Source organism: Myotis lucifugus, unplaced genomic scaffold (assembly GCF_000147115.1).
Source record: "Myotis lucifugus unplaced genomic scaffold, Myoluc2.0 scaffold_11, whole genome shotgun sequence".
NCBI classification, from domain to species: domain Eukaryota; kingdom Metazoa; phylum Chordata; class Mammalia; order Chiroptera; family Vespertilionidae; genus Myotis; species Myotis lucifugus.
The window spans coordinates 12284214-12309018 of NW_005871059.1; the positions used below are offsets into that span (position 1 = coordinate 12284214).

The 24805-nt window shown below is 38.0% G+C and overlaps 2 protein-coding genes across 10 annotated transcripts in view; both read left to right on the plus strand.

Annotated features, from left to right (window-relative positions):
• BCLAF1 (BCL2 associated transcription factor 1) overlaps positions 1–6195 on the plus strand; it is a 28574-nt gene extending 22379 nt beyond the window's left edge. For 7 of the 8 annotated variants that reach the window (XR_329728.3, XM_006084437.3, XM_006084439.3 and 4 more), the window contains 2 exons: positions 3042–3254; positions 3395–6195. Coding sequence is in view for 6 of the 8 variants with exons in the window: in XM_023750214.1 (XP_023605982.1) it covers positions 3042–3254; positions 3395–3485 (304 nt within the window). In the remaining 2 variants the exon portion in view is untranslated. The remainder of the gene's footprint in view (positions 1–3041; positions 3255–3394) is intronic. The other variant, XR_002828134.1, reaches the window with a different exon arrangement.
• MTFR2 (mitochondrial fission regulator 2) lies at positions 3395–24805 on the plus strand. Of its 2 annotated transcripts, none has more exons than XM_006084442.3 (8): positions 3395–3481; positions 13368–13483; positions 16508–16612; positions 17051–17163; positions 18099–18331; positions 20131–20488; positions 22222–22411; positions 23956–24805. In XM_006084442.3, exons 2-8 carry the CDS (start codon positions 13421–13423, stop codon positions 23989–23991), a joined length of 1098 nt encoding a protein of 365 aa, XP_006084504.1. In that variant the 5' UTR covers positions 3395–3481; positions 13368–13420; the 3' UTR covers positions 23992–24805. The 2 variants fall into 2 exon arrangements, with proteins under 2 accessions (XP_006084504.1, XP_023605985.1); XM_023750217.1 differs by lacking the exon at positions 3395–3481 and adding an exon at positions 12529–12792.

Consider the following 24805-nt stretch of genomic DNA (forward strand, 5'->3'; position numbering starts at 1 on the left):
CTAATGTTGAGAATAGGAGTATAAACAAAAATATGATTCTGAGGAAATGAGATTGAAAACTATACACATTCCCCTAGATTCTTTTAAAACAGTTTACCAGCATGGAAGGTTTATCTATATTAATGAAACATAATACTCAGTAATAATGATACTCTAGCATAAATATGTGTTTTACACGTGTTTATTTCATGCTTATAAAATCCTTTTGAGGTGGGGCCATCATTTCACTTTTACATATGGAAAACACTGAGGTACAGAAATTGAGCAGCTTGACCAAAGTTAATATTACATGACTAGTGGAAATGGGGTCAGAATTTGAACCCATGTATTGGCTCCAGAGCCTTGGTTCTGCAAGCACGGAATTGTCCATCCACTACTGAGTAATAGTGACATTTATTGTATACTTTTCTGAAATTTCCTATCTTAAAACTTGGATTTATGCAGATATGGAGATATTTTCAATAATAAGTACTCCGGGAGATATAATAGTCTTAGAACCTGAAATTCTATGGAGGGCAAGTATATGAAGTTGGAGCAAGTGGAAAAGTGCTGCAGTGGGCAAGTTCTCGGTGGTGAGTTTATGTTGTATCCTGAGGAAGAGAAAAAAACCCTTGGTGGGAAAGGGGGTTCAAGATTGGAGTTTTAATGAATTTAACCCTTTGATACTTGATCATTCTATGGAGAAGAGATAAAGGGATTCAAAAGATCTTGGTTGTCAATATGGCCTCCATGTATAATATTTTTAATTGTGTACTGCACATATCTGACTTCTCTGGCCCTTTATCATTTGTGAAATAATTTTTAAAAGTTGTAATAAGATTAAACCTGAGGATTAAGAGTTAGTATGGGTGTTAGAACTTGAGGATTAGTATGCTTAGCATTAAAATGTCACTTAACTTCCGAAGTACAATATATAGTGTAATGTTCTAGCTATCGGTTGTTTTTTTTAGCCCAATTTAAAATGATTGTTGCCAAAACCGGTTTGGCTCAGTGGATGGAGCGTCGGCCTGCGGACTGAAAGGTCCCGGGTTCGATTCCGGTCAAGGGCATGTACCTGGGTTGCGGGCACATCCCCAGTGGGAGATGTGCAGGAGGCAGCTGATCGATGTTTCTCTCTCATCGATGTTTCTAACTCTATCTCTCTCCCGTCCTCTCTGTGAAAAATCAATAAAATATATTAAAAAATAAAATAAAATAAAATGATTGTAACTTTAAAGGTACTGGTTAGTTTAACCTCATGTCAAGCTTTGCTACTGCTTTTTCTGTTTTCTACTCTTAGCTGCCTTGTATGGTAATCATTCACTGTTACCAAGATTACTGGGAAATGTATTCTGTAGGTGATATGGTGCAAGGGTAGTGCAAAGGACTACTGCTGTGGCCTTGGGCAAGTTACTCAATTTCTCCATGCCTCAGTTTTTTCATATCTGAAATGGTATTAGTAACAGTATTTGGTGGGGTTGTTGTGAGGATTAGATGAGTAAATACATAGAAAGTGATCAGAAACGGTGACTTCCCATAGTAAACACTATAAAACAGCACAGTAGATTGAGACCTTTTTTGTCACACACTGGGCTGGACACTTTACAGATCATCTGTGTTTCCTTAAGGTTCTCTCTCTCTCTCTTAAAATGAAATAAAGTCACAAAGTTTCTGTTAAGATATAAACCCATGCCTCTGACGGCAAAACCTGTTTGCTTTTCCCACAAATTTATGAAATACTATGTAAATACACAAACAATAAAAAACAACTACTTTGGAGTTGGGTGTGCTAATATCAAAGGAAACCTTGAAATTATCTAATTGCATGAGCATTATTTTGAATGGCAGCCTATTTTAAAATAGTTTATTTCCAGTTTCAAATTAAACTATGGCATTGAAATTTATACTTTTGATAGTTGCTAAATTTGTTTTTTATGGAGTCTTACACACCTCTAGCTAGTAACGTTTCATTGGTTTGGTAAAGATAGATTATTAGGAATTGTAAATGTTCCTTTATGTAGTCTGTTAATTACATGTGTAATTGAGCTTTTTAAGTCATGCAGGAGGGTGATCTGTATTACATGAATAGGCACAAAGGCATATTCTGTTTTGAAAAATGTGCTCATATCATATAATTTGAAGAAACATTTTAGTGACTTGGGCAGTTGATCAATATCAGTAATCCATAGGTTATGCAACATTGCATTTATGCCTGTTGTCTCCTACAGGGGCATCATTTTGCCTTATTTCTCAATTGTGAAGGGGGGTAGCAGTTAATTAAATTACATTACAGGAGAACTTTGGAATGTAATACTCATTGACTTGTCCACAAAGTCAGGTACTTTTTAGTTTTGCAGATTGTTTTGATTAATGGAATAATTATTAATTTGTGAAACTCTCTATTTGGATGCAGTTAGTGAAAAATTATGATTGGAATGTAATAGCTACGGTACTTCAGATTGGTGAAGAATAAGTTGAGGTATTTCTCTAGGGAGAAATACTCTCTAGGGAGAAATCATCATGATTTGAGATGACCTACCCCTGAAGATTGATGTGTAATATACATAGATTTAGATTTAAATCTCAGATTTAAAATCTGTTTCTATATGTAAGGTATAATTCATACCACCTATTTAATGTTGATGTTACTGTAATGATATTTTTATAACTTTTTCACATCTTTATGACTAAAGTTTTTTTGGAAAAATGTTGGTCTCATTTACATGCAATATAAATAGTAACAAGTGGACTTAGATTGAAATACTGGAAAGGAAAAAATTAAAAATCTGAAATTTGGCAGTAATTTAGCCGTTGAGATTTTCCAAAAAATTGTCTGGGCAGCTCTTAGTGCTTGGGTTACTAAGCAGTATAATGTAATTATTTGCTTTGACAAAAGTTTTTGTTGAAAAGTTATTTTACTGGTTTTGTTTTATTGTTTTAAAACATTACCAACCTCATAAACCAAATCAGGAAATTTATACCATGACTTATGATTTAGGGATATAATCATTTTCCTTACAAGAAAGACATTTCAGTGATGATTGTTTTTAACCTTTCTGTAGCATGATGACAGAGATGATGGTGTGGATTATTGGGCCAAAAGAGGAAGAGGTCGTGGTACTTTTCAACGTGGCAGAGGGCGCTTTAACTTCAAAAAGTCAGGTAGCAGTCCAAAATGGACTCATGACAAATACCAAGGGGACGGGATTGTTGAAGATGAAGAAGAGACCATGGAAAATAATGAAGAAAAGAAGGACAGGCGTAAAGAAGAAAAGGTAGACAATTTCAAGTTGTTAGTGACTCTAACAGATTTTCTTGGGTTTGGTGGGGCAGTTAATTGTTAGGAACAATGACTTTTATAGATCATTTTCATACTGTACATCTTTGCTAATCTTTATTTTCTCTCTCTTTTTAGGAATAATAAACCTGACATGAGATTGCAACAGAGAGCAGAACTTGCACCCACTTTTTTTTTACCTGATTTTTGTTTTCAAATAAGAATGTAAGCATTTTACTTAAATTTTACTGTTTGCAAGTAGTCTATAGAAGTTTTGTTTTAAGTCTTCAAATATCTTGAAAAATAGTAGATTGTATGTTGAAAATTGTACTGAAATAAAGTAGAAAATTGTTAATGTACCCTATTTGTAACTATCAACTTTTAAAAATAATACTTTTACTGTTTTTGTTACATGCATTGTAATTCTGCTTTGTCTATAAGATATGGTCAAGTACAGCTCTGTGAAAGATCTGATTCTCTTCCCTCCCTGTTCGTTAATGTTTATGCTGAAGTAAACGTTAGCTCTACATACAGATTTCTGAAAAGAAGTTGTTTATAGAGATCACACCTAGTTATTTTAACTATACATCTGTTTTAACATTTTCCTTAATTCAAACACACTACATTGTAGGGTGACTAATTTTTGAAGTGTACCCCAGAAAAAGTTGTTACTTTGGTAAACGTAAGCTAGTTTAACACTTCAGCAAATGTTTAAGAAGAAAAACAGCTTTGCCAAGAACTAAGAAATACAAACTCATAAAAGTTAGATTACAAAGTATTAGTTTTTTTTTGTTGTTTGTTTTTTTTTGTTGTGTTTGTTTTGTTTTGTTTTTTTTTTTACTGAGAGCAAGCAGTGGCCTATAAAAACCACACTTAGGAGCCTTTACTATTTGGATTCAAAATTCAGTATTCTATTTTTATTTGAAAGTATGAGTCATGGTCTTAGATAGCAGCTATTCTATGAGATAGGAAACTGGTTTGTAATAAACAGCAAATAAAAACCCCATTCCTACCGAACATTTTATTTTTAACACAACAAAACCTGTAATCGTGATGTGGTATGGAAGAGGATTATCCTGCAAAATAAAGATGTGTCTGATTTGATATCTTACATATTTATTTGATCTTTTGGACAGTTGAAATATTAGTTTGTAGTCTAACCACAAAAAATTGGCAAACAACGTACTGTTCATTAGTTGTATTTTAAGTAACTTGTTTTTCAAATGTCAACAATAAAAGTTTTGACAGGAAGTTTCGTTGCAGCATTGATCTAACTTGTTTTTACTTTTTTCCCCCCTATTTCAGTTTGTAAAATGGCCTTTTCTTTTTCTTTCCTAGGGTTCTATTTTTTAGGTAGATAATCTTGAAAATGTGAATTACCTTTATGCTTATGCTGATTGCTCTTAAAGGAATGAAAATCCGAAATAGTAAATTTCAATGTTAAGTATGTCTGCTTTATGAGCATATATAAAAGTAGTCAAATTTCATTAATTCAGCAGTTGAATTAGTTATATATGTTTGCATTAAAAGGAGATGATGCTTATTCTGCTAGTGTAATCTTTTAAAGATCTTAAGTGTATGGCCCTTTCATTCTCATTTGATGATTTGCAATCCTCCTAGCACCTTGATTGCAGCCAGGGTAATTTGAATTTGCTAAGAGCTATTGGGTGGGTTGTGGGAGAGAGGGACCGAACCTCAATATGTGATTTTTATGGCCCTAAGATCTTTAGTATTGCGTGATTTCTCCTGATAATTTTGTCTTTCTGAAATTGTTACAGCAGAGGAATACTGTCAAAGCAAGTATGTGTGTTGGATTGATCAGAACAAAACTAATACCCTTCCAGTTAGAATAATTAGTTGCTAAAGCAACATGGATTTGATCTCCAACACAGGAGAATTTTCACAACCATTTTATTTTATACAAATAAATTTAGCTTTTATTTTAACAGTTATTTTGTTGAATACTAAATCTCTATGCATGATTTTAAATGTGCAGTTTTTCTTTTGCACTTAAGACAACAGGAAAAAGGGAATTTGCTGAGAAATTATTTTAGGGAGTTGGGAATAAAGCTACTAAGTCCTATCAAATTATATTTTAAGCAGTGCAGGTGCATTGCTTTAACCCAGATATGTTTAGGATTCCATTACTTTATTCTTTTAAAATTGAGGAGAGAGCATGCTACCAGTAGGAAGGATGATTGTGGATGTTTTCTTTTTCAGAAAAAGTCAAGCATATAAAAAGTAGTCTGTGTATTTTTATTTTAAATTGATTTAGAGAGGAAAGGGTTGGGAGTGGGGTGGGGGAGGAGAGAAACATTGATCAGTTAGTTGCCTTCTGCATGTGCCCTGACCAGGGAATTGAACCTGATGGGTATGTGCCCTGATAGGGAATTGAACTTGCCACCTTGTGTACGGACAACACTCCAACCAACAGAGCCACATCGGCCAGGGCTGTGTGTATTTTAAAACCACAATTTAATTCCACACTTCCTGATGTTATAAAAGTTAAATGGTTTCTCTTGGTAAGGATATATGTTTGCAAGTGCCAGAAAAATAATGACTTGATATCTGCATTAACAGATTTCCTTTTGCCCAGAGAAAGAAAATAAAACTCAACCAAAGGGTATTTCCAGAACAGATAGCTGTTTAAGAAGGCCATGACTCAGTCTTTAGATGTGTATACCTTTCAACATCTTAGAATTTTAATACAAAAAGCAAAATATGTTTTTCCAATTACAGCCTACTCTAAGGAATTACTATTGTTCCCTTTTGTCACTGTTAAAATCAAGTGTTGGGAATTATAGTTTGAGATGAAAATATTACCCAATAAGAATGAATGTAGATGGCTCAACGATTCTTACTCAGTGTGATGTATACTAGTAATGCAACAGGGACTCTTGTAAATTGTCATATGCCAATAAAAATGTCATAAGTGGTAATAGCTGTTTGTTTACCTGATTTTGAGATTATATCTGTGTCTGTTTTATGCAATTGATTTCTATGGCCAATTTCTAGATTTTAGAATACCAATTAATCTCTTAGGAAAATTATTGGTGTGGTGTGGCTTTTTTGAGGGGGTTGATACGTACTTCATAAAACTCCTCAAACCCCTATATACTGTTTTTTCTTGTTTCCCTTGGAAAAATGGGAAATTTTCCAGGTCATTATTAGAGAATGCAGGAATTCAGATTTCCAGTTTAGCCCTTCTGTTCCTGTAATAATAAAGGAATTCATCAGCCATAATATTATGATGGAGAATCAGCATTACTTTTCTTTCTAAAAACATAGTGGTCAGTTAATAACTAAAAAGTTTTTTTTTTTTTAAGTTAGTCTTTGAGTAAGATCTGATATAATTCTTACAGTGCCCCTTTTACAATTTATTTGAAATTTTAAAAATGGGCCATTCTGTCAACTTTAAACGCATTTTCACAGAAATGTGTATGCTGAAACAAATAGATTTTGTCTAATACAAATGGCAGATTATTCTTTTCAAACTTTGTTAGGGAAGTAACTTGTAAGTATGTTTAATATCACTAGGTAGTTTTAAATACCAGTTCTCTATATAAAAGTACGCTGTCTTATTAGGGACATATTATTTAACTTTTTAAAAAAAATTTACATAATTGCTTTTTTCTTTTTGGGCTTCAATTAGATTTTGATATACTTTTTGTTTCCATACAAAACATATTCCTTTTATATTCATAAAGAGAAGTACAGACTTAATTCATGAAGACACTAGATAGGGAAGGCAAATGAAGAAATAAACTTCATTGTCATGGGATTGTATAGTCTCTTGAGTAGTAGACACTGATATATCCCTTAACAAAATTTTAGAGTATTATCTGTTCTATATATTTAGTTTTCTCAAATAGTTGAAACTTTTATTTTTAAATCTGAATGTCAAGAGTCTAAATTTATTGGAGTAGAGATTAAAAATTAGGAGTCAACATTAATGAAGTTTTAAGTGAACAAGGTTTGTTATTACTCAGTTTCTTGGAATCCAGAAATATGTTGAAATTAGTTGTGTTCCATCGTCTGACTGGAGCCTTGGAGACTTGATTTATGAGCTGGACTCCTGGTTTTTCAGAAATGATTAGTAATGATTACTGATGATTAGTGTGCATCAGTTATGAGAATGAAGCCGAAGTTGTATATTTAATTTTATTCTCTATATTGTTACCTCATTATTCTTTAGCCTGTAAAAATGGATCCCAGTGTTTAAAGAAAATGGGCATTAGGATGGCATTTCACCACCACTACTAGGAAAAAAACCCTCAAATGTCTCAATTATAATGATCTGTACATGAGAACAGCATTTTTCCTGCAGATATTTTAGGTGTTTTACAACAGTGAACTGATTTGTAGCACTCTTAAAATGCAGGAGATAATTTTGATTATTGTAAGTAGAAAAGGATTGGGCAAGTGGGTTTTAATGCTATTCCCATAAGAATTGGAATCAAATTTTTCTTAATCTTGGCTTTGCCCAACTTCCTGATTCAATAATAATGAGCCCTCCCTTTAATAAAAGCAGACAATAGTAAATACACTGGACAGTTAGCTGAATTGAAAGGATTTACATCCACAGCATGAACTATTTGGCAGTAACTTGGTGCTATCATAGTGGTTGCAAATTTCATAGACTGTAAAGGGCCACAGAAAAGTAAAGAATATTCTCATCTACCAGGATAGTCGTTTACTTGCTATTATCTAGTCCTAGACTATGAAAGGCCATAATTTTTATGTCTTATTTGTACTAGAAAAGGAAAACTAAACATTATTAAGCTTCCAGGGTACTTCTAGGACTGCCATGAGGGGAATGTTAAATACACTTTGAACTTTTTTGAAAGAAGTTGAATAGCATCACAAATGTATGCTATTCTTGGTCTTAGTCTCTAAAGATAGTTATAATAAAATAATTTATCTGTTTAACTATCTTAGTCTGTAAATATAGTTAAAATAATTTATCTGTAATGTCAGTATACAATTATTTTTTATGCATATATTTGATGATGATATTCAACTTCCAAAATTAAAGTGCTTCCTCCCTTTCATCCTCCATGATACTGTGATAAAAGATACTCATCCCTGCCCCAGCTGGTATACAGATCGAAGGTTCCATCCTTATATGCCAATTCTTAGATGACAATTTGCTGTTAGCTGTAAGGCAATCAAAATATGTTATTTGGCATTTTTATGTCGAATTTTTTCTTGTTAAAAGTTATTGCTAAAAATGAAAAGGATTAAATGGAAACATTGGGAGTACTGATGTACTCTTTGGATGATCCAGAAGATTGGCAGGACATCCTTTTAACTATTTTTCCTGTGTTCTAGGTTTTATTTAAGTGATAAGAGTCAAAGCATTCCTACTTGTGAGCATATGAATGTATCAGAAAACAGATCACAGAATCTTATCAAGTCACAAATCTAAAAAGATGGAATCAGAAAAATCAAACATCAGTTAACCTTTTTTGCTTTTCAAGAAGTCTAGCTATAGTATTTTTTGTTGAAAAATAGTAGTTAAAACACATAAGACCTTTGGATTCAAACACTAAGCATAATCTAGGCTTGCTTTTATATAAATTAAAAGTTTCAAATAAAATCTTTATATTATAAACATTTAACTTAGATTTTGTAATTTTCATATTACATCATTATAAGTTAATAGCAGTTTAGATATAAGTAATAGGCCTCTGCTCAGTTTTTCATTACTTGATCATATTTATTGTCAATTAAAAAAAGGAAATTTTCAGGTGATTTTAATTTGAAACATTTTAATATCAAGGAAAATCTTGGTCTTAGTTTCTAAAATTTTTGAATATAAAGTTTTAATGACCCTTTAAGAGGTGTGTAATCTTAAATAGTACTGGTCTGTTTATATTTACTGTGTCACTACTACTCTGAGAGGTTTCAAGCATAGACACAACAAGGAAAAAGGCCCTAAGTATTTTTCTTTTTGAAGTTATAAAACTTAATTTTATGGGCATGTACATCCCAATACGGAGATCACCCTTTCATGGGACTTATGGTTCAGGTTGGAGAGGCTATTGCATACTTTGGTAGTATGTTGTATTCTGCCCCATTATTTAAGACTAGAGGCCCAGTGCACGAAATTCGTGCATGGGAGGGGGTGTCCCTCAGTCCAGCCTGCACCCTCTCCAATCTGAGATCCCTCTCACAATCCAGGACTGCTGGCTCCTAACCACTCGCCTGCCTGTTTGCCCCTAACCACTCTGCCTGCCAGCCTGATAGCCCCCTAACCACTCCCCTGCTGGCCTGATTGACGCCTAACTGCCTTCCCCTGTGGGGCTGAGGGGACTAGGGGACTCTGGCTGGATGAGGCTGGATACTGTGGGGACTGGGTGAGGTGGGGCTGAGTAGACTGGGGGACTGAGGCTGGATGAGGCGGGGCTGAGGGAACTGGGCACCGCCATCGTGTGGCTGTGGGTGCTGCCATCTTTGTGAGGGCGTGACAGTCAATTAGCATATTCCCTCTATTGGCTGTGGGTGCTGTCATTTTGTGAGGGTGTGGTGGTCAATTAGCATATTCCCTCTTTATTAGGATAATTACAGTAATTTGAATTTATCTAAAGTTAGGTGTAGGTCACAAGGCTAATGGAGTTCTGGGCAGTTTGCAAGACTGTATACACATCTTTCTAGTCTTGGTCCTATCCAACCCTCGGCCTCTCCCTTAATTCACTGAAAAGGTACACCTGGTAATGAGTGCATAGGTTAATTAATTCTTGGTCTTGGGGATTCAGAACATATATTAGTTCTGAAAAAACACACCTATTTACCCAAACTGGATAACTATGGATGGCATTTGCAATTAAACTAGGTGAGAAGCTTTTCTCATGAACCCCCAAATAGCAAATGGGGGGAAATCACCAGCCTGCCTGGTATTGATTTCTATGCCTGTAGAGGAATTGGGATAGCGTCTGATAGATGAGAAATGGGGAATCCCACATCAGCCAGCTGAAATGAGTTTTTTCCCCTCTCTAATAGTGCAAGGTACCCACAGTAAAGAATGGAGAGATTGGAGTAGTGTAACCCAGTGAAATCTCAAAACAGACTTGCCAAGACCAAACTGCCATTTAGGGACCAGACTCATACTGAGAAGAAAGTACTAAAAATGGGATAAAAGTAAGCAGGAGAGAGACAATAGACAAAGAGGACTAGATTAAACTTCAGGGGAATTAAACTTGAGCCAGGAAAGTCTTAGAAAGCAAGCCACCATATTTCTGAACATTGAAGTCAGAAGCTTTTCTGAATCCTGCATTCTCAAAGTTGAGAAAAATAATTTCACATAAAAATGAACAATCGAAAAAATGTCAAATCTCAAGATTATCAAGATGTAGATGTATGAATGAATGCTTTAGTAAACAAAATGGAGAAAGGGTCTGAAAAATTAATTTAAGGGGGAAATCAGCAAAGTGTTCATGGGGGCTGTAGCATTTGACATGGGCCCACCTTTGTATCTAATTCAGAGCTGAATGTTGAGTTCTATTAATAGTGCAGCCTGAAGGAGGCGATAGTGCTGGTTCCTGTTATGTTTTCAAGGGATGCGTTTGTTCTGGCCACTATTATGTGCTGTTTGATATCACACTGGAATGGGATAAGGTGTTAAGATTATTACTTCTGAGGGCAAAAGAGAAGGGCAAGGGATATTGAGAATATTGTAATTTACTGATTTCATGTAGGATTGCTTATCCATTTGCCTTATATATTACTGCTTGACACTCTTCTGCCCCTACTTTCACCTTAATATAGACAAATTTTTTTCTGCGAAGATCTGGGCCTGTCATTTACAATCACTAGTGTTCTGCCAGTTGCTTAATTGCAAACCATACTTGGTGATTGTTTTCTCTCATTCCATATCCAATTATTTTATTCAACAAATTGGTTAAATGCTTATTATATACTAGAGGCCCGGTGCACGAAAATTGTGCGGGGGGTGTGGGTGTCCCTCAGCCTGGCTTGCACCCTCTCCAATCCGGGACCTCTGGTTTCTAACGGCTCACCTGCCTGCCTGCCTGATCGCCCCTAACCCCTTTGCCTGCCTGCCTGATCGCCCCTAACCGCCTCTGCCTTGGCCCCTGCCACCGTGGCTTTGTTTGGAAGGATGTCTAAAGATGTCTGGTCTATTCGGTCTAATTAGCATATTATCCTTTTATTAGTATAGATACAGTACCAGGCTTCTAAAGCACTGAAGGTACAGCAGGGGTCAAAACAAAGCTTCTGTTCTGGAGCTCACAGTTTAGTTTGGCTGCAGGGGGAGCATAAATACAGGGCTGGGCAAAAAGCAGGTTTACAGTGGTTTGGATGGAAAATAATACAAGAATAAACTGTTTCAGGTACAACTACCTACTTTTGCCCCACCGTGTACTATACACGGTGACAAGTGCTATAAAGAAAAGTAGGAAGGAGAGTGGAGAGATGCTATGTACATATGGTGCTCAGAGAAAGCCTCTCTCCGGTCTCCACTAGAAGGTAAACTCCAGGAGGGCAAGGACCTTACCTGTCTTGCCCATCATTGCAATTCCCCCTACACAGTTGATCTTAGGTTGTCATATAACTAATTCATCCCTCGCTAAAGTACGAGAAGAGAAAGCTGTTGTCTCTTATGAAGCCAGTAACCTCAGATCAGAATTGAAAATTGGAATATCACCTGTTATGACTTAGGGATCACTTTGCCATCCACGGCGAGGCCAGGTCAGTGTCCAGCCCGTATTTGGCAGCCTGGATACCAGGAGCGTTTCGTGAAGGAACATTATAGGTACTGTAAAGCTGCAGATCCCTGAGCTCGGGCTAGTCCCATAAGCATATGTGCATATGTTCACTCACTGAACGAATAAATGATGGAACAGCAAAAGGCCAGCGACTTTGGAGTGTGGCCCCGTTTCCGGTCTGGGGGTAGGGGCGACGAAGATTTTTCTGCGCAGATCTGTGTGGAGCAGGAACTCCGGGTCGCGGGCCTGGCTCAAGGGCCCATAATGATTCCACAGCGCCCGGCTGTGGACACCCGTGTTGGACAGCACCGGGAACCTAAACCGCGCCCCAAGCGGCCCTTTGCAGCCTGCCCCGCCCACCAGCTGCCTAGGGTTTCTATTGGTTGTCCCGCGGAAAGCCCGCCCTCTTGAAAAAGAAAAATCCCAGTAGTCTGTCCAAATAACAGTAACCTGATTGGTTATCGTACCACCAATCACAAGCAGCAATCTTCAGCCTTGTCCAATCACAGCGGGCGCAAGTCACGGCCCGCGGAGTTTGATTTTCGTCCAGGGACGCGGAAGTAGCGGGACCGGGGAGCAGGTGGAGTTACCCAGGCTGCGGGAGGGCTCCGCGATCCAGACCCGGGTCGCTGGGGGCGTTGTTACCGCCGGGGGCCCGCAGGCCGAGCGCGCGGGCGGACACGGGTCTGAGCGTTCCTGGACCCGCTCGAGCGCCCGTGGGGCTTAGGCGACGGAGGATTCCGAGGCTGAGCTCCCTAACGACCGCGGCTCGGCGTCCCGAGTGGGCCGGGGGCTCGGCTTGGGAGGAAGGTGAGCGAGGCGACTCCGCTGGTAGGAGAGCCCCCAAGGACTCGTGCGGCCAGAGCGCGGGAGCAGCCGGGCGCAAGTCTCGGCCAGTTACTTACTCGTTGGGTGACTAAGTGAACTCACCGATTTGGGGTTCACGTTCCTTTTCTTTAAAGTGAGCGAGGAGGGATGGGTGGTGCTGCACCTTGTGTCGGCCCCCGGCCTGCTTTCCAGGGTGGGCGGACCACATCCCTCTCCCGAATCTGTCCGCAGCTGTCAGGTCAGCGGGAGCTTCTCTGCCCCAGCCAACTCGAGGGCTTCTGTGCTAAGTGTCCAGTCTCTTGTTGATTGACATTTATGAGGCTTAAACATCCTATGAGCTTGTAATGCAATTTAACGGATACATGGAAGCTTCCTTTACCAAGCCTTCCCCAACCCCCATGCCCTCTCTCTTTGACGTCCTTCAAAATAATGCTGGCCCGAAGAGATTAGTTGATGGTGTAATGTGTAACGATAGGACTTGCAGTTTATTTCATACAATTTATACGGCAACTATTTATTTGTCAAGAGTAACAGTCTCTAATTTTTTTTTTCTGAAGGTATCAAGAAACTGATTATGTTTCCTTGAATTTCTTCTGTGTTTGCTTCATCAATGTCTTTCATATTGAATACCTTAAGAGAGATACTGGAATATTTCGGTGTTCCCATGGACCAGGTAAATGTTTTTAATGGATTTGAATGAACCTGTTGTAGTTGTTCTTGGGTCTCATTTTGAAAATTATTTATATGTAAACATTTAAGGCGAAATTGTTATTTCTCTGTAGGTGTGACTAGGATGAGTTTGCAATAGTTTGCCTTCGATAGTTTGATTTTAAAAAGGGATAAGATTATTAGGAACCTGTTTACCTGATGGGTCAAATGCCAACAAAAGATGCAAACAACCCTGAACGGTTTGGCTCAGTGGCTAGAACGACGGCCTGTGGACTGAAGGGTCCCAGGTTCGATTCCGGTCAAGGGCATGTACCTTGGTTGTGGGCACATCCCCAGTAGTGGGTGTGCAGGACGCGGCTGATCGATGTTTCTCTCTCACTGATGTTTCTAACTCTCTATCCCTCTCCCTTGCTCTCTGAAAAAAATCAATAAAATATTAAAAAAATATGCAAACAAAATATAGACATGACCTTCATGGAATTCCTTTTATTGCATAGGCAAATTACATTTTTAATCATCTAACCATCTAATCATTTTGTTAAGGTAAATGGCAAATTATAGCTCAAAATATTCAGAATAAGTCAGAAGGAGGGAGGATGACTTAAGTCTGAGAATGAAAAGCAAATCCAATTTTGTCTACTTACTGAGCATCTCCTACACCTAAGACAATATACTTGGTTCTGCAGGTGATACGGAATAGCAATACATGGTTTTTGTATTTATGGTGTTTAAAAATATGAGGACTAGCCAACATTGCAGGTAAGTATAATACAAGACTGAATATAAGACACAAAATAGTAGGGAGGTTTATAGAATAGACTTTTTGGTGTGTGAATTAGAAGAGAGTAGTCAAGGATAATTTCAAGATTTTAAATAAAAGTAAGTTGAAGAATGATGGTGTCATTCTTATAAATAGGCAACTCAGTATGAGGAACTATTTTGAGTAGGGAGATAACGTCAGCCAGATGTGCTGTTAGAATAGACAAGTACAGGTCTCCTGCAGATAATGGGATAAATGGTTCTAGAATGTAGGAAAGAAAAGACTTGATTCAGATTTGGAGTTATCTATGTTATTTTGAGATTTGAACTGATGGACTTTAATGACGTAATGGAAGATGTCATTGAAGCATTCTGAATTTCAGAAATAGTTATGTTGAAGATAACGAGGACTGAGTAATAGTTGAAGATTTATCATTCTATTATTGGTGCCTTTAGGGCTTTCAGTAGGTAGGGAATGGCAGCTGTATTATAGTACGTAGTTGGATATTCAACTGAGGAAGGGAGGTGGCATCAGTTTGTGAAAAGAAATCAAGAGAGGCCATCAACTTGAAGGGGCAGCAGGAATGAATATTTTGCTTTTCAGTGTTAGAAGTAACTTCATCATGTTTGCACGCACCGGGGAAGACCCTTATAGACAGGAAAATATTTAAGATACAAATGAGAGTGATTGAGCAATGACCTGAAAAAGGTACTTGGGCAGAGCCTAGAAATAAATAAGCCTTGGACAGAAGCTGGACAGTCAAGAGTAGAATAAAATTGAGAGATAGTGGGGAGATTTTGAATGGAGAGGAGTGAAAATTGAACTATATTAAATCATTGTCCTTGATTTTCTCAGTAATAGGAGTGGTGAGACCACTTATAGGTGATGAAAGTAGTGGTGTTGGGGATTTCAGAGATGCAATTGGGGTGACACAGAGAGCATAACATGTTATGAAGGGTTTGCAGAATACCTGTGCAGAGTAATCTTTGTAAATATTGTTGTAGTGGGGCTAGTTTATCCGTTAGTAATATGAGGACACATATCAAAAGGATGAACCAGCCCTAACCGGTTTGGCTCAATGGATAGAGCGTCAGCCTGCGGACTTAAGGGCCCCAGGTTCAATTCCGGTCAAGGGCATGTACCTTGGTTGCGGGCACATCTCCAGTAGGGAGTGTGCAGGAGGCAGCTGATCGATGTTTCTCTCTCATCGATGTTTCTAACTCTCTATCTCTCTCCCTTCCTCTCTGTAAAAAATCAATAAAATATATTTAAAAAAAAAAAAGATGAACCATTTTTGAGAGCATATCAACTGAAATAACTTGATAATCCCTGCTTGGTATGAAAGTCAGTCAAGTCAAAATGAGGGGCCCTGGCCAGATGGCTCAGTTGGTTGGAGCATCGTCCCGATATGCCAAGCTTATAGGTTTGATCCCCAGTCAGGGCACATACAAGAATCAACCAAAGAATGCATAAATAAGTGGAACAACAAATCAGTGCTTCTCTCTCTCTCTCTCTCTCTCTCTCATCAATCAATTAAAAAAAAAAGATCATTTAACCAAAAAGTTACGGGTTCCATCCCTGGTCCGGTCACATATAGGAGCAACCTATTGATGATGTTTCTCTTTCTCTCTCTCTCTTTCTTTTTCTCCCTCCCTTCCTAACTCTCTAAAATCAGTAAACATATCCTCAGGTGAGGATTTAAAAAAAAAAAAAAATGAGGGTCCTAGATCAGGAATAGAAGAAGGAGGTGAAATAATAGAAATGATGAAGATGGTCAATGGCAATGAAGGAATGAGAGTTAGAAGGGTAGAAGTCAGGATGGAAATTGCAGAGCAAGATATGAAGGTACCGTTCAAGTTAATCAAGAATAGGGTGACTATGCATAGTACGTACTCTCACTGCAGTGAAGCCACTAGGCCTGTGGTTCTTAGCGAGGGCACACATGAGTGGTAGCAGGACACTTTAAATACAATTGCTCAGGCTGGCGGAGATTCTAGTGTTAACAGCTCTGGTATCTACTAGTATATCCACAAGGCCACACTGTTCAATGTGGACACCACTGGCCAGGTATCACCTTTAATTGCTTGAAATGTCTGAATTGAGATCTGGTTTGGTGCAAAATGTAATTCTTTGAAGACAAGACTTTGAGAACAAACACCGTTCTGTATTTTCTTTTAAAAAAATAAACGTGATTGCGTCTTTTGCATTAGATATTTAAAGATACCTAAAATAGAGTACTTTTTAAAACAACATTTTATGTTTCAATAGCTTTTGCAGATTTGGGGAAACAAAGGTTATGGATCAGCTCGGAGTATTGTTCGAATTATTGGGAAAATTCTTCCTTTAGAAGCTTGTCGCAGGCCTGATTTTGAGGTATGTCAGCCAGCATGCAATGTTGAATCACTATGTATAAAATAATCCTAGGTAACCCAGGGGATACAGGATAGAACAAAAGAAGAAATATTTCCTGCAAAAACCTTTATCCCTGGAAACAAGTCATCACGTATTTTTTGTGTTTATTTCTTTAAATAATTACATTCAAAGATGGGCAGGTGCAAAGCAATACCAAGTATTTTATTCTTCTAGTTTGTGGTTGATGATAGATGACATTAACCAGGGGAGAAGATATTGCTACACGTATAGACTTGGGGATAATATTTTCCTCAGTATTTTTTCTTACTAACAGGTGCATGGTTTCCTATTGAATATCCCTTTTCCCGCTTGGAATTTTAACTTATTTAATTTCCATGGCATGTGTCTCCCCCCTACTCCCCACAGAGCTCTGACTTTGTTTTCCTTTTTTTCCTTTAGCTGATCCCACTCTTGAACTCTGTAGACTCTGGTAACTGTGGCTCTGTAGTTCCATCTTTTGCTGATATTTTGTGTGTGGCAAATGATGAAGAATCCATTTATCTCAGATTTCGGTAAATTTATATACTGATCTTGGAAGGTGGGGTGTGGGCTGTCATCTGAATTCTTGGACGTGTTCAAGTTCAGACTCAGTGGGCCTTTGTTTTGTCTGTCTCTCTGCTGCGTTGTGTCCGACTAATATTTTCCTAATAAGGATGACTGCTTGTTCCTCATGTTTAGCCAGTTTTTCTTACTGAACATTTAAACCTAGCACCAGGCTTAGGAAGTAATGATATTTAAACAGCATCACAGTCACTATGTTTGTATTTATGAGAAAGCTATTTTCTATACTAGGTAACTAGGTTTATTTTATTTAATATATTTATTCAAAACTTAACCTAGTTCTTACAGGCAATGATGTTAAACATTATTTCAACATTTGTATGTGTTTTCTCCTAGGGAATACTAACATGTGTTAGTATATTCAGATGCAGGCTATAAGCACAACCAGGCTCAGTTATTGAAATACTACGACTAAATTTTTTACAAGTCAAACTGGGTTATCAATTTTCAAAAAATTAGAATACCATAAATTTACTCTTAACATTGTACTGAATATAAGGCCTTTCAGTACTGTGTATTCAGAACACAGAACTTCTAAATAAAACAACTTGTCGTGTGTTTAAAGTGAATAGGCAGAACAGTTACAGGATAATTATTTTTGTTTTACAGTCTAAAAGCAGGGCTTGTTCCTTCGTTCACTGACCACTTATTGGTCACCTATTAAAGGTTAATTTCTGTTTTACATACTGAGAATACACAGTTACATAGATGTTGTGTTTGTCCCCAGTGAGTCTAGAGATAAGTCATGGGATAAAGAGAGCTACTCTGATTTTGTCTTGGTGTCTGTATTCCTCCTGGACTGAAATAATTTATTTCTTTTGGAAAATTTCCCTCTCCCTCCCTTTCCCTCTCTCCATCCCCATTTCTTCCTTCTTTCCACCCACAGAAATGGCATATGGAAAAATGAGGAAGAGGAGACTGAGGTTTTCCATCCTTTGCAACTAGTTCGGGATCCACCGTCACCTGGTCTAAGACATAACAAACCAATGAAGAATTCTCAGCCTGTAAATGAAGCTGCAATTAAAAAAATAGCTGCCCTTGAAGACGAGCTCACTTTTCTTCGTTCTCAGATTGCTGCAATTGTGCAAATGCAGGAGCTGAAAAACAGTACTAATTGTGGTAAGTAACATTGGGTTTTTGTTTCAGGTAGATGGTACTCGCCTAGTATTTAAGTCAGTACAGTTCTGAATAAGAACGCTTGATGTTTATGTATCTCGTGAATGTCATTAAATACAAAAAGATGTTGGCTATATAAAAATGTTTTGTTTGATGTTTATTTAGAATAAATTAAGACACATTTGGCCCTGGCTGGGTGCCTCAGTGGATCGGAGTGTCATCCTGTACATCAAAAGGTTGTTCATGGTCAGGGCACATACGTAGGTTGCAGGTTTGATCCCTAGTTGGGGCGCATCCGTGAGGCAACTGATTGATGTTTCTTCTCTCTCTCTCTGCCCCCCTTCCTCTCTCAAATCAATGAAAACATATCCTCAGGAGAGGATTAAAAAAAAAAAAGACATTTGTATTGAGGGAGATAGTTTTGGTTTAAAGAAGAGCTAACTATACTACAGAAGATAGTAGTTTTGTACTGAAAAGCCTGTTTTCTAAGTAAACTTTTCTAAATCTTCAGAAAAGCATTGGAAATTTAAGAGGAAGAGTGCATTAATTTGAAAGATTTGAGATTTCATAGATTTGTAGTTTGAAGTTACTGCTGCTATTTCACCTCGTTAGGAGAATAATGTTCTCTAGATGACCCTTTTCTAAATTTTTAGAGACAAAACTTGCTTTAACCTATAGACATACACACGTAATATATATAGGTGTACATACACACACACACACATATACATATAATTTACATATAACAATGTATATAAATTATACTACAAATATACATATATAATAGATATTACATAATGTGTAATAATAAAAATGAGATGTAAATACACATTTTTTAGCAATCATGTGCTACAGCCTTTTAGGAGCAAATCTCTTGTGAAAGAGTTAAGTACAACAGTCCCCCCTTTTCCAAGACTCCCGGTGGATGCTTGAAACCACGGTTAGTACTGAACCCTATGTATACTCTGCTTTTTCCGATAAATACATCCCTTTTCACTTAAGGGAAGCACTTCCCGGCTTCCCTGTGGCATATCCGAATCGCCAGCGTCAGTACTGTTTTGCTTTGGGGCCAGCATTAGGTAAACTAAGGGTTACTTGAGCACAAGCGTTGGGACACCTCAGCAGTCGGTCTGATCACCCAGACAGCTACGGAGTGAGCGAGGGGTGGGGAGTGTGTACAGGGTGGAGATGCTGGATGAAGGGAGGGTGATTCATGTCCCAGGTGAGCCAGAGTGGGACAATATGAGGTTTCATCGTGCTACTTAGAAGGGCACTCAATTTAAAACTTACGAGTCGTTTATTTCTGGAATTTCCATTTGATGTTTTTGGACCAAGGTTGACTTTGGGTAACAAACCACGGAAAGTGAAAATGCATAAGGAAGACTACTGTACTCTACTCATCCTTAAGCTCTTGCCTAAAGTGTATGCTTGGGTGTTTATCATAGAGATACCATTTTGAGTATTTCTAACTATAAGTTCTTGATCATGTTTTAGCTTTTTAAAATAGAGGATGAAATTTAGATTGTATGTGAATTACTGAAAAAGCACTTTTTATTTTCTCTTTGAAGTGTTTCTCCCTATTCCCACTTTTAAGGGCTAGACAGAGAACCCTAATTGGATTAAAAGTAAATTTCCTATTTGGCTTGACTCTTACAGAAATGACTAAGCAGATGGGATTGCTTCTCCTTTCTGGCCACATCATTATTTTAGCAGCATTACAGAAATTGTTTCTGTTTTGGTTTTGATTAGTGTTATGTGAAAGAATTTTGCATGATTTTTCAACAGACTGCTTTGTTTTCTAGGCTCCTTTGACTCGACTGATGGGCCTAGTGGTTTGGGACAAGTGCCATCATCAGGAACTGCTCAACGAAGTGTCAAACCAGACCCATTTTCAAGTTCAGTGCTTCCCGCTCCTCCTCCTCCTCCTTCCCCTCTGCCCCCTCAGTTTTCTTCTCTGCAGCCTCCATGTTCTCCTGTGCAGCCAGAATATACTCATATTTGTGACTCAGATAATACAGCAACTGAAGTGAAAAAACAGCACCCAGGTGCTAGTAAGACCAATTATAATCGTCATTCAAAAAACCAGAAAAACAAAGATGTTCCAAACATGTTGGATGTTCTAAAGGATATGAATAAGATTAAACTTCGTGCTATTGAACGGTATGTTGTCATCATTTGAGAAATGAACCAAAATTTTATCAGGAATGTTTTAAAAAATTTATCAAACTAAACCTATACACATCTTCTCTTTTATTCCCTTTCACCCCAAAAGGCCCTCCCAGAGAATCATTTCAATTTTTTGACTCTTCTAGTATATTATCTCCATATTTTTTAAAAAAACATACTTTATTTGCTTTTTCTTAATATTTTATTTATATTTTCTTCCCACTGTTAAAGATTAGGAATATATTCTCATAGACAGTCTACCCTCTCACACACAGGCACACATACACTTATTACATCTCCCCAGTATCGTCAAATCACAGTCTTTAGTTAAGTCGGTATGTAGAATGTTGTTGATTTTGGTTTCTAGGTGTGGTTCTGAGTCCTTAATTATCTGGTGATGTGGGACCCAAAAGTTCATGTTTAAAAGTGAGACGGTGAAAAGCCGCTTGCGGGTGCTTTGTGTGAGGTGGCGTGTCCGCCGGGGGCTTTGCAGCTTAGTGAGTGAGGAGAGACCCGGTCACGTTGTTGGCCAGACCCCAGGTTTCAGTAGTTGTTTGTCTTTTCTCTGGGGCTTGAGTTTTCCTAGGAAGTTCTTCAGTCTCCTTCTTGGTCGGGAGAAATGCGAGTTACACGGGGCATGCAAGCCAGGTAGGAGTTTATCATTCTGTTTGTAGACTTTTTCTTAATACCTCTTTCTTAATACCTTCTGTCCCACATAGCTCACATTCCATCAGTATGTAGCTCAGATTTTCTTTTTCATCAGTGTATTTTTTCCCCCATCAGTATGTAGCTCAAATTTCTGTACCCTCATAATCCAGCTGCCACCCCCACCTAAGCCACCATCTCATTCAGCTTGAGCCCTGCAGTAGCCTCCTTGCCGGTCTCTTGGTTTTCATTGTTGCCTCCTTCACTCTTCTCCATATAGTAACCAGACTGTTCCTTTAAAAACTGAAGTCAGTCATGCCATTCCCTGTTTCAAACCTCTGGTGATTTTCCATGAGCTTAGAATAAAATACAGACACTTTGCTGGGGCCTGTAAGTCCCGCCGGGACCCAGCTCTGGCTTCTCTCCAACCTCAGGTCCTACTTCCTGTGGTACTCGTGGTACGGCAGCTAGTCCTGGTTTCTTCTTTTCTCACACGCACCAAGCTCCGTCCCAATGAATCCACCAATATTTACTCTTAAGCTGACTGCTGGTCATTTCCCTAAAGAGACTTTTCCTGGTCATCTCATCTGAAGTGCTTTCTTCTAGTCACTGTCACGTTGACCTGCTTATTTTATTCGTAGCACTTGCTGCACCCAGTCATCCTGCTTACATGTTCATTGACCATCTGCCCCCAGAATGTTCCATGGGAGCCGGATACTGCCCTGCCCTCAAAGTGTCACAAGGAGCCTGGTCTAATAGGCATTAAGTGAAGGTGGAGTGAACGACTAGCCAAATGCTTTTCTTTTCATGAATCTTTTTTAAAAGTTCTTAAATATTTCTTTAAAATTTCCCCCTGAAACACTTGGTGATTTAAAATAAAGATCTTCAGCACAGAGATTTTTGATGAGTGCTAGGTCATAACAAGGTTGTGGTAGAGCCCCACTTGGTTTTCTGATTCGTGGTAAAAAATTTCACTCTCTTGACCTATTAGATTGTAGTACATTATGCTTATATTTCTGCTGTGCTTGTTAACAAGGAGCTTAAATTACACAAATTTTAATTAATTATTTTTTTTTAAATAGGTCACCTGGAGGCAGACCCATTCGTAAGAGGAAAAGACACAGTTCGCAGTGGGATCCAGTGTCTTTAATTTCCCAGGCACTGAAGCAGAAATTTGCGTTTCAAGAAGATGATTCCTTTGAGAAAGAAAATAGGTCTTGGGAGTCTTCTCCATTTTCTAGTCCAGAAACGTCAAGGCTGAGCGCTAACAATGTAAAGTTAATTTTTCAGTTTTTCTAAAGTGCATTATTTATGACATGTCTTTGCCTTCAAGTTCTCTTAAAGTAACTGCAGAATGGGCTACCCAAGCATGTCACACTTGCGGCCGGCGAGCTGCATGCGTCCGACCGCGAGTGTGACATGTTTGGGACACAATTATTTGTTGGCGCTGCTAATGTTTCTGTCTTCGTTAGCTTTACATGCCCATTTAGCTTTCGGCCTTCTATGAGGTTTTTGAAATAAAACATTTGAATTGGAAAATATGCTCACAAGTTTGTGCCGGTTCATCCCGGGCAGGTGCTTGCTCGATGCTGCTGTCTGCGGTGTGAACTGGGGGCCCGACACTTTGGGAGGACACAGAAAAGCCGTGTCATAGGGTCACACCAACCACAGTCACGTGAGAATGCTCCATTGTTTCAGTCAAATGTAGACTCTGGATCATTTAGGCAAATAGAATGTTAACTGTGCTTTTAAAACAATGGGATCATCATTCTCTTTAGTGACAATGCTTCTTGGTGGCTTAAAGGGCCACACTATATTTCCAACGCTTGACCCTGAAGCTTGCTCCTTACTTGAAGTATCTTTTAAAATTTAGGCTTAATTCTAATTTTGAGGGTGTTTTTATTCCATCTCGTCGTTTAGCTGAGGTAGTACATGGGAGTAACCCTTGGGGACAAGAAGCTTGTGGAAGAGGAGCAGGGTCTGAAGTCGGGTGGAGAGCATTCAGGGTGGCAGCCATCAGCAGAGGGTTCGGAAAAACTAAGAAGCAGATAGCAACGCAGGGAGCACAGCAGAGTGGGGGGAGATTGTCCTGCCGGGTCCTAGCGTGAGTAGTCTGAGCAACGGTGTGTGTGTACAGTATCTGATGTTTATCATGTTGACTCAGAAAATTACATCCTTCACTCTAAGAAGACAAAAAAGTATATAGATTAAAACTATTATAATAATAATGTAAATGTGCCTACAAATAAATGCTTAACATTTGCATATAAATTTAGAACTTGCAAAGTACTTTTTTACTCATAGTATTCGATCTTCACAGCAATATCCTAAACATACAATTAAAAAATCTCCAGGCTAATATTACCTACTTTACACATGAGGAAAATGAACCTCCTGGTGTTTAAGTAATCTGCCCGTAACCCCACATCTGATTGTCAGAGCAGTGACTAGAACCTGGTTTATTAAAATTCTAGGATGTTCGAAATCTTCAGTTACCTAAGAAATTCACTTGGGTAACTGAATATACTGAATAGAACATACTGTTTCCCAGCGACAGTGGATTAATGAGGTATTACCGAGTTATCTCATACTGTGCACTGTTCTTAGCATTTTCTCTCCAGTCAGCTACAGCATCTTAGAGAAAGAGCGTATCTTTTTGTGTTGTTTCAGGGGCAGTGCCTGCCACAAAGCCCACTCTCAGTAACTTTATGGTTGAATGAATTAAACCTCAAGGGGTCATTTGGTGCTTGTATTGCCATTTTTTCTTTTTTTAAACATTGGAATAATTTCTGTGTTAAACATTTGCTTTATTTCAGTTTGGACATCACATTTCACAGGCAAAAGGACAGTGACCTAAAGGAAGAACCGACAAACGCAAAAGGCGTCACGACCGAGGTGTGGGCGCCGTAAGCTGTGTCTGTGCTACAAGGAGAGACGCAGATTCGCCAGCATGTCTTCCACTACATGTTAATCTCCTGTTAGTGAAGTTAAAGGAAGTCTGTGTGCCAGGATATATTAATGCAGAGGTCTGAAAAGTCTTGACTTTTAAGAATACCCGTCTCTGGATTTGGTTACTGATGATAGGTATAATAATTGATTTTTTTCCATATATGTTAATGTTATTAAAGGCTGAATACACACTTGGAATGGTTTTTCTAAGAGCAAAGTAGTGACTGACTTAATGTTTCTCATTAGAGGACAGTAGGGTCTCATTGTAAGGTAATAGAAACCATTTTAATGGATTAAGATATTAATACAAGCTAAGTCTATATTGTATCACTCAGCAAATGATAGTATGTTTGAATTTTTAAACAATTTCTTAAAGCAATTATGACATCCTAAATTAAGAGCCTTTGAATCTTTTAAAAATTGTTGGTGATTTGGTTTATTTGACCTCCAGAAACTTGGGAGGTTTTTAAAGAATGTAATTGTTTCACTCAGATAGTCATAGCTTTAGTCATATAGGTTGAGCCTCCTAAAAGTCTTCCTGAAGGTGATAATTATTTTTTTTAGAAAATGATTTGATAAATGCTAGTATTTAAAGAATCGTCATAAGTTTTGCCTATACTTACTATGTAAATATGTATGCCTATCTTTTTCTTTTGTTCCACATTACAGTTATACTCTGTTCCTTTGTAAATAAAATAAATGTACGTCTGTAACGTG

Excerpts from the sequence above, each read along its gene's own strand:
- MTFR2 (XM_006084442.3), top strand. The coding sequence starts at position 13,421 with ATGTCTTTCATATTGAATACCTTAAGAGAGATACTGGAATATTTCGGT. Across the intron at positions 18,332-20,130 it reads GAAAAACAGTACTAATTGTG|GCTCCTTTGACTCGACTGAT; the intron begins GTAAGTAACATT and ends TTTGTTTTCTAG. Across the intron at positions 22,412-23,955 it reads CAAGGCTGAGCGCTAACAAT|TTTGGACATCACATTTCACA; the intron begins GTAAAGTTAATT and ends GCTTTATTTCAG.